Below are 8,870 nucleotides of genomic sequence, written 5' to 3'. Positions count from 1 at the left end.
CGGCGTCACTCAGGCTGGACACCGGCAGGGAATGAGCTGCCCAAGGGGAGGCTCTGCAGTAATCCATCCCGCTCATGCCCTGCCTCCCAAGGGGTTTTGCCCTGAACTAAAGATTTCTCCATCTCCCTGCACAAGCAGGGATGATATCCTGCAATGGCAAGGTGCACACCTGGGCCCCTGGGATCCTGCAGCCCCTTCCAGGTCCCCTTTTTATAGCAATTACAGCACGTAGCCACCTGGGAGGAAGGGGAGAGTAGAAGAAGGAGAAACCCCACAAAAATCCAGGATGAAACCCTGCAGAAGGGGATCACCCAGAACCTCTGCAAGGGGAGAGGGCCAGATGTCTTCCTCTGGTCCCATTCTGGGCAGGTCCTGCCATAGGCCTGGTCATGGAGCCTGGGAAACCCCAGCAGGAGCCCAGTGTCCTGCCAGGCACTCAAGAGGCAACCCCAAGCTAAAGTAAAATCACCTCAGCGGTGCCCGTGAAACCTGCAGCGGCTGCGGGTGTGCTGCTGCGTGTTCAGGTCATCGGAGTTTCAGAGGCGTTTCATGACTTTCCATACCCAAGACCCCACACCTGCAACCCGCGAGACACTGTGTGGGGGCCGTGGGTCCTGCTGGGGAGCACGGAGGCCCGCTGGCAGGGTGCTCCCCTACTGCAGTAGGTGCTCACCCGTGGGGAGCATCGCTCCCGCCATCCCCGGTCTCCTCCTTCGGGCAGAGCCAGAGCCCACCCGGGGGGCTTGGAGAGGCGGAGGGCGGGTGGGTCCGGGAGGGGACGCGCGGGGGGAGCACCCTGCCGCCCCCTCCGACCCCGACGTGGACAGGGGCGGCCCGACCGCTCCGGGAGGAGCCGCGGCTCCGCCCCGGGGTAGGGGCGCCCGTCGGGGCAGCCCCCCCGCCCGCCCCCGGGGCTGCGCGACCCCCGGGGCGGGCCACCCCCGCCTGCCCTCCCTTCCTACCCCTCCCCGGGCCCATATAGCCGCGGGGGGCCGGCGGCGGCCCGGCCCCATCGCCCCGACGGCGCCGGGCGGCGGAGGGCAGCGAGCGGCGACTCCCGCACCTCCATCCCGCCCCGGCAGCCCCCGGGTGTCTGCCCCTCCGCTTCCCGGCAGCTCCCTCCCTCCCTTCCCAACCCGGTCCGACATGGCTGTGTCCCTGGCCGGCGAGTCGGTTCCCGGAGACGGCGGAGACGCGCTCGGGATGAGCCCCGCCGGCCTGGCTGCCTACTACCCCTCTTTCCTCCCTCCCGCCCAATACTTCGAGGCGGCCCCCGACTTCTTCCAGCCCCTGAAACCCCTGGGCGGGCTGGTCCCCGCCTCCCCGCCTCTGCCCCCCTTCACCTTCAGCAGGGTCCCCGCTTTCCTGAGCCAGCCGCCCCCCCTGCCCGCCGAGCCCTTCCCCGGCCTCCCCTTGCCCCTCTACGCCAAGCCGCCGGCCCCCTTCCCCACCGGGGAGGGCTCACCCCGCGGGGCGGGGGCCCCGGGCTCGCCCCCGCCGCCCTACCCGAGCCCCCCGCGCAGGGCTGCCCGCAGCCCGGGGGGCGGCGGGGCGGCGGGGCAGAGCTACAGGTACCACTTCACCGAGGAGGAGCTCAACGCGGTGCTGTACGGGGCCCTCCGGAGCAGCCAGCTGGCCGGCAGCCTCCACGCCATCTCGGGGCTCCGGGTGCCCCCCGCCAGCCCGGGTAAGGGGGTTTCCGGCTTGTGGGCAAGGGGCGGGAGGCAGAAGGCAGCTCCTTGCGGCCGGGCCTGCGGTGGGGTTTGGGGACTGTCCCCAAAAGGGCTGCAGGCGATATCGCGGCATCACGTCGGGCTTCCCTTCCCTGCGGTTTTCTTGCGTTACCAGCCCACAGCGGGGAAAACCCGGGGGGTGGTTCGGGCTGCGGCCGCTGTCGGGGGCGGCAGGGCCCGCTCCCTCTGCTCTGGTACACCTGCACGGCCGGCGCCGGGCTGAAATGGGGGTCCCTTTTCTGCAGGTGCTGCGGACTCCTCCTCCGCCCCGCTGCTCGACAGGGACTCGCTGCAGCTACCCGAAGGTAGGGGCCCGGCGCTGCCCGCGCCCCCCGCCGCCCTCAGCCGCGGCCGAGCCGCGCTCAGCCCGCCCTGTCCCCCGCAGGGCTCTCGGTGCTGCGGGTGGCGTACGGGGACGTGTCTCAGCTCGGAGTCTTCTGCACGGACCCCATCCCCAAAGGAGTCCGCTTCGGCCCTTTCCAAGGCAAAGTGGTCAACACCAGCGAGATCAAGACTTACGACGACAATTCGCTGATGTGGGAGGTAGTGGAGGCACCGCCGGGCTCCCCCCGCAACCCCTAAACGGGGCCGGGGCGAGGCTTTCGGCCGCCCCTCTCCCGTAGCCTGCAAGAGGGGCCCGGCCCAGTGCGGGTGCTGGGACTGGTGCGAGCGGGACGTGCCGGGGAAGGACCGGGCTAACTTAAATCCCGTTCTCGTTGCCCTCCAGATCTTTGAATACGGGCGCCTGAGCCACTTCATAGACGGGAAGGGCGCCTCTGGCAACTGGATGTCCCTGGTGAATTGTGCCAGGTTCCCCGAGGAGCAGAATTTGACGGCTATCCAGTGCCAGGGGCAAATCTTCTACGAGAGCTGCAAGGAAATCTTGCCGAAGCAGGAGCTGCTGGTGTGGTACGGCGACTGCTACGTCCAGTTCCTGGGCATCCCCATCAGCCTGAAAGGCATGCCGGAGGGGAAGAGACCCCCGCAGCACCCCGAAGGTGAGTCTGCCAGCGACCCCTCGAGGGGCAATGCCCCCGATTCCCATGGATCTGTGTCCGGTCGGCATTAAATTTCGCATGGAGGGGAGGTAAAGGAAATCGGGCATCACCTTTGCTTTTTAAGGCTGTATTTTATTTTAAACGCTCCCCAGTCCCTGCAGCGAGCCAGTGGTGGGGTGACCGGCCCTGCTGCGGGGGTGCTCTGGGGGTCGCGGTGGTCCCGCAGCCCCGTTCCCACCAGGACCCCTTGCAGCCTCCAGCACCCCAAAGAGCAGCTTCCCCTCGGCACCGGGCAGCCCGGGGACTGCGCCGCGGGCTGCTGCCACCTCGGGGTGGCGCGGGGTGCAAGAGGCACCCTTTTCTGCCCCGCCGCCCGGCCCCGAGCTCGCCTTTCCTCGGGGGGTTAAAAGTCTTCATCTGACCATCGTAAAACATCTGGTGGCGCTGGGCTGGGCTTGCACCGGCTCCGCAGCGCTGGTGTTCGAGGGGGGTTCCTGTTTTGGGAGGAGAGGGGCTTTTGGGGGCGGCATTCCTGTTTTGATCCTGTTTTATCCTACGACTGCACACTCTTGGCTTAATATTTTTCGTGCGATTAACACTCTCGGTAAATAAGGCAGGCTGAAGTCGTTCCGATCCGATAACGCTGATATTGCTTGCAGAAGAAACGCCAAATGCACTTACTCCAGGAGTCGTTCTGCTTATAACGTGCAGGAAATTTGACGTTCTTATAAGCAATACTTATGCATGAAGAAAATTTGTGCCAACGGAGGGAAAGCTGGAGCGGGCGAGAGATGGGTCAGCCGGGTGCAACTGGAAAGGGAGAGAAGCATTTGGCATGTTGGCATGGAAATTTGGCATGGAAAATTTTATAGCTGTTGTCTTCAGGTTCAGATAGCTGGTAAATTGTTCATTTCATTTTAAGCCTTAAGCGAAAGTAACTCTCATTAAAGGCAGAAAAGGATGTGTAAACGCTTGAAAAATTTCCTGTGTTGTTCCTAAATTCAGCTGTTAAGAACAGTGTGAAACACAAAAGAAAACCAAATAAACGTGTTTTTGTTCGATAGCGTTTTGAAAACGATAGAAAAGACGTGCAATTTTTTTTTCTTTTTGGGATAGGAGGTAAAATTTACGGACAATATTGATAATAAATACCTGGCAATGTTTCCGTGTGAGGAGACGCTTTTTTGTGGGATTCTGCGCTGGTTTTTCACATATGCGCTCGTTGTTTATGGAGATACAAGGATGAAATCCTGTCTTTGCTGAAGCCAGTGGCTAAAACCGATGATTTTATCAGGTTGTGGACTCTAGTTTTTTCCCCTCCGTTAGAAAGGCAATAGAAAGGCAAGGAGAGCGGTGCGAACGCTTCAGAGATCCGACGTGTATTTTGTTAATTATATTGCCATAATCCATGTACCGTTATTACCCTCCCGGAGACTTAAAATTCCCAATTGGCTGCCAGCTCTGCCAAGGAAGCAGATTTGAAATGAGCCCCTTTTGCTGTGGTGTAACGGGGAGGTGGCACTTTCCCTTCTGCTGTACAGAAGCCGGGGAGAGCTTTAAGTGTGAGCGCTGCGGCAAGGTTTTTGCCTACAAGTACTACCGGGACAAGCACCTCAAATACACTCGCTGCGTGGACCAAGGGGACCGCAAATTTCCTTGTCACCTTTGTAACCGATCCTTTGAAAAAAGAGACAGGCTGAGGATCCATATTCTCCACGTTCACGAAAAGCACCGACCTCACAAGGTGAGCCTGCTCCCGGGACTCGCCGCAGTTACTGGCTCTTCGGGGGGGCTAATTAAGGAATCTTTTGGTCGAGGTAAGATGCTGCTGTTGTTCCGCCTCCTCTAGTTTCCCTGGCAGTTCCCTGGTGGGACCGTTCTGTCTGTAAAGGAAGAGTTTGTCTTGTTCAGCAGAGCTTAGTTATAAGTTTTACATTCGATGTGGAGCAGATTCAGTTGATCAAAGCAAATCCTTGCTGAGATACTTGCCTCATCTCCACTGAACACCCCTCTGTAGCACCCATTTTCTCCAGGAGCACAGGGAGTAGAAAATCAGACTTCCTAAAGGCTAGGGAAGGGCAAGTTCCAGTGCTTGAAATGGCATAATTAAATCAGTCCTCCAAATTATTCTTTTATCGATCATCCTGGAATAATGTGAATTTTTCAGGAAAAGATAAAGCTTTTCTAACTATATCAGCAATATTGCTATGTCAGAATATCACATTGATTTAGTAACTGGTGAAAAATATAATTCTGTCAAATATGAAGTATTAATTATGCCTTCCCTTTCCCTTGCCTTGCCTTGCCTTGCCTTCCCTTCCCTTCCCTTTCCCATCCTTTGAAAGAAATACTTCAGAACAGCAGGAAGATACTTACTCTGAACATTTATACGAGAACATATCAACTCGGAAAGCAAAGATGGAAAATGTGTCAGTAAAAAAATAACCTTTCAAGATCAGTTATAGCTTACCTTATTTTGAACTTGCAAAAGATCATTTCTGTCAAATTATTGTAGGGGGAAAATTATTTTGGGGCTCATACAAATGTCACTGAATCAGTGCAAGTCTCTCAAATGACTTCCGCCCCCTCTGAATTGGGTTTTGCCCTGTCGCTGCCGGCCGCAGAGCGCATGCCATGCGGTGGTCTTCACAGCTCCTTGGGTCGGAGGATGAAGTACTGCTTGTTCCACTCCTCTAAGGAGACACAATTCTGACAGATCAAGCTGTCGGCTAAGTGCTGTGACTGACTCATCATCTCTGAAAAATGGTTACTATTTTAAAAGGTCTCCTTAAATACTTGTTATTTTAGGAATATTTACCTTATTTGTTAAATAAAAATTTTTAATGGCAACTAGAGCTTCATTTGCATTTTGAAGAAAATGATGATTTTACAGAAATTTTGATACTTTGGTTAGTGAAAGCCAATATATTCTGTTAATGTTTTGAAGAAGGACATTTTTAATGAAACGTTTTTGACTATGCACGCAAAAAAGCTTTGAAATTTTGCATTATTTCCCTGTTAAAAAAAAGGTCTGCTGTAAAACCAGATTAAGATTCTGACTATTTCAAATTGTTACTGCTTTAATTACTACTGTGTTTGTATATACATAAATGCATAAATATATGTATATAGATAAATATATGTATACACATAAATATATGTAGGAAAGTACAGACACACATCATCCACATACCTAATTTTAATTTTTCTTTTCAGCTATGCTGTTGGGTGCTTCCTTTTAACTTTATCCTTCCTTTTTTTTCACCGCCAGTGCTCAGTGTGTGGGAAGAGCTTTTCTCAGTCCTCCAGCCTGAACAAACACATGAGGGTTCACTCCGGGGAGCGCCCCTACAAATGTGTCTACTGCAACAAGGTGAGGCAAAGCCCCATCCTGTCCCTCCAGCCATCCCCTGCTGCACTCAGCATCACACCACAACTCGGGGCGGGGGGGGCTGGGGGGGTGGCTCTGTCTTCTTTTTCAATTTTTTCATTTCTTTTCTGTTTTCTTTCAAGAAAATGTCTTCTATTTAAATTGATAACCAGACAAGTGAATATATATATTTTGGACGCAGTTGTGAGTTGAAGTGACAGGGATGGCTGAGACTGAAGAAACAGAGTCTGTTCTCCATCTGATGTGAAATCTGTGTTTCATCCCAGCTCAGAGAGCTGCTGCAGGGATAAGGTCTAGGAAAGCTCGAGAGCATTTCGGATACCATGCAAGGCATGCAGCTACATCCAACGTTCCCCTTTTTCATTAGATAGATAGGTAGTTTTTGATGTTACTGACACTGCTTCTGGAGTGCAATGAACAGATTTGTCCCGTAAGCTGAACCTGCACGATATCTCTGTGCATGCTTACCTTAAGGTAACTGGGCCATTGATGTGCAACTGGGCGTGGAGGTTTCATTTGAAAAAGACCATGACTAGAACCATACAGCACGATCGAAAATAAATGTGCTCAACCATTGCTACCGTTCACCACAGGGAGGATTCAGGTGAGCTCTCCCTGTGAGATCAGTGACAGTTCTCCCAGCAGATGGATGGTGGATGTGCAGGCTGCTGCTGGGTGAATATCGGCAGGGCTCCAGGTGCTATGGAGTGTCCCTGCAATGCAGAAGCACCTTCAGCACGTAGTAAGGTGCTCCTGATTTTGGAGAGGGAGTTTTCTTTATGACTGGCTGGACTAACACAGAGCTGAAGTGTCCCGTAGTAAAGAACCTTAGAAGAAGCTCCTTTTGGCCATTATATTTTTTTCTCACCCAGACATCCTGAACACTTGTAGGCAGAGTTTAGGATGAAATGTCATACTTTAATCTTCTGATCACAGCAAGAAGTGGCAGAGCTTTACGGGTTGCTCTGTGAACGGATCTCTAGGGCACATGGGATCCTTGATGGGCCCCCAGCTGCTCTGACAGGACCGTTGCAGATTGAAACAGATGAAACCATTAGTCCTCAGGCTGCAGGATGCAGCTATCCTGGGACATAGGCCATCATTTCTGTGGCTGGGAAGCCAGGGGCTACTTTGAAGCATCCTCACCTGCTCCTCCTACACAATCACAATTCCTCTTTGCCTCTTCTACCTCTAACAGCGGCTCTGCTCCAGGGCAGCTTTGCTTTCCCTGCCCCTTTGCTTGCTATCTCAGTGAGATCAAAGGAAAAGTGTTGGGCCAAGATCACCATTCTGGCCCTGAAACACACTTTGGCCCTCTTGATAACCATCTCCAGGCACTTCTCTATAGGGATCTCAGATCTGTTTGTGCTCTAAGGTTCCTAGTTAAAAGGTATCTGAGAGATTTTACTCTTCGCTGTGAAAATTTACTTGCGGTAGTTTAGCAGCATAACTCTATTAAAGAGGATTTTTGTGTGTGTGTGTGTGGTGTGCAAATAGTGAAGGGCCTGAAAGTGTCTCTTGGGAAAAGAAAAAAACAGGGAACACACAGGTTACTGTGCAACATTCCTGCTCAGGTCTTGGTGGGAGAGATTTCTCCCCAAATGCAGGAGGAGTCTTTACAAGGGGGACAAAGTGTTTTGTGCGCATTTTGATACTCGAGAAGGGAAACCAGGCTGGAATGTCTGTCTGAAGGAGGAACAGAGCATGATGGAAGGGGAAAATGAAACCCAAAAAGATGGATGCAGGACTGACTGCATGGGTGAATTCAGGCAGCTGAATCCCAAGCCAGCGTATGTAAACATGAAAGGTTTTAACTCTGAAAATGAACCTGCATTATGTCTCCCAAACATAAAGGAGCTGCAAAGCTAATTAGGACAGTATTGACTTCTTATCCTTTGACATGTAGAAGATATTTACTGGTGTCTGTGGTCAGAAATCTTTCTCTGAGCTTCATCCGACTCCATGGACTCAGCCATCTCTGTAGCTGAGTGCGATAGCTGTTGGCTTCTGGTTCCTCATTGCTGGGGGTTACTGTTTTTTCTCCAGATGGCTGGGGATGTGAGCTATTTGAGGACTTACTCTCAGGGCACAGTGTTCCTGACGACGGGGTCTGGGTCAGCTGAACCTGGGGATTATACATGTGAAAATATGTTAATTTCAACTTTTCCCCCCTTTCCCAATCTCTGCCCTTTCAGGCATTCACGGCATCCAGCATCCTGCGCACTCACATCCGCCAGCACTCGGGGGAGAAGCCCTTCAAGTGCAAGCACTGTGGCAAAGCCTTCGCCTCGCATGCAGCCCACGACAGCCACGTGCGCCGCACGCACAGCAAGGAGAAGGGCTGCACTTGCTCGGTGTGCGGCCAGCACTTCCCGGAGCAGGAGGATTACCACTTCCACATGAAGATGCACGCTGCTCACTAGTCAAGAGCCCCATGGACACATCCTCGAGCGGCTTTGCGTGTGTATCGGTCTATGTGCAAGTGTTTGTGCGTGGTTGTGTGCATGCCACAGGAGGTGACATTTACCCTTGCGGTGACTCTTTGGGTACAGCCAGTCCCTGGACCCTGGGCATATTTCTGAGTGCAGGGGACAGGCGTTTCTTGCCTGGGTGCCCTGATGACACACTGAGATGAAGTCTAACATGCGCTACCCAACTTTTCCCTTCCTTGCCTCCCATATCCTAATTTCCACAAAAGGCAAATGCAGGCAGGAGGGAATTTCACCTCCCATGTACCTTTTGTGCACA

At 53.5% G+C, this 8,870-nt stretch overlaps 1 protein-coding gene across 1 annotated transcript; it reads left to right on the top strand.

Moving 5' to 3' along the window:
• The first annotated feature begins 1,146 nt into the window (after window positions 1-1,146).
• PRDM14 (PR/SET domain 14) lies at window positions 1,147-8,545 on the top strand. Its single transcript, XM_063324088.1, is given in 7 exon segments — window positions 1,147-1,381; window positions 1,481-1,706; window positions 1,979-2,276; window positions 2,461-2,731; window positions 4,273-4,475; window positions 6,003-6,104; window positions 8,318-8,545. Coding segments are annotated over 7 exon segments (1,563 nt in total).
• The last annotated feature ends 325 nt before the right edge of the window (window positions 8,546-8,870 follow it).

Source organism: Chroicocephalus ridibundus, chromosome 2 (assembly GCF_963924245.1).
Source record: "Chroicocephalus ridibundus chromosome 2, bChrRid1.1, whole genome shotgun sequence".
In the NCBI taxonomy this organism is placed as follows: domain Eukaryota; kingdom Metazoa; phylum Chordata; class Aves; order Charadriiformes; family Laridae; genus Chroicocephalus; species Chroicocephalus ridibundus.
This window is presented reverse-complemented; position numbering and strand designations above follow the sequence as displayed.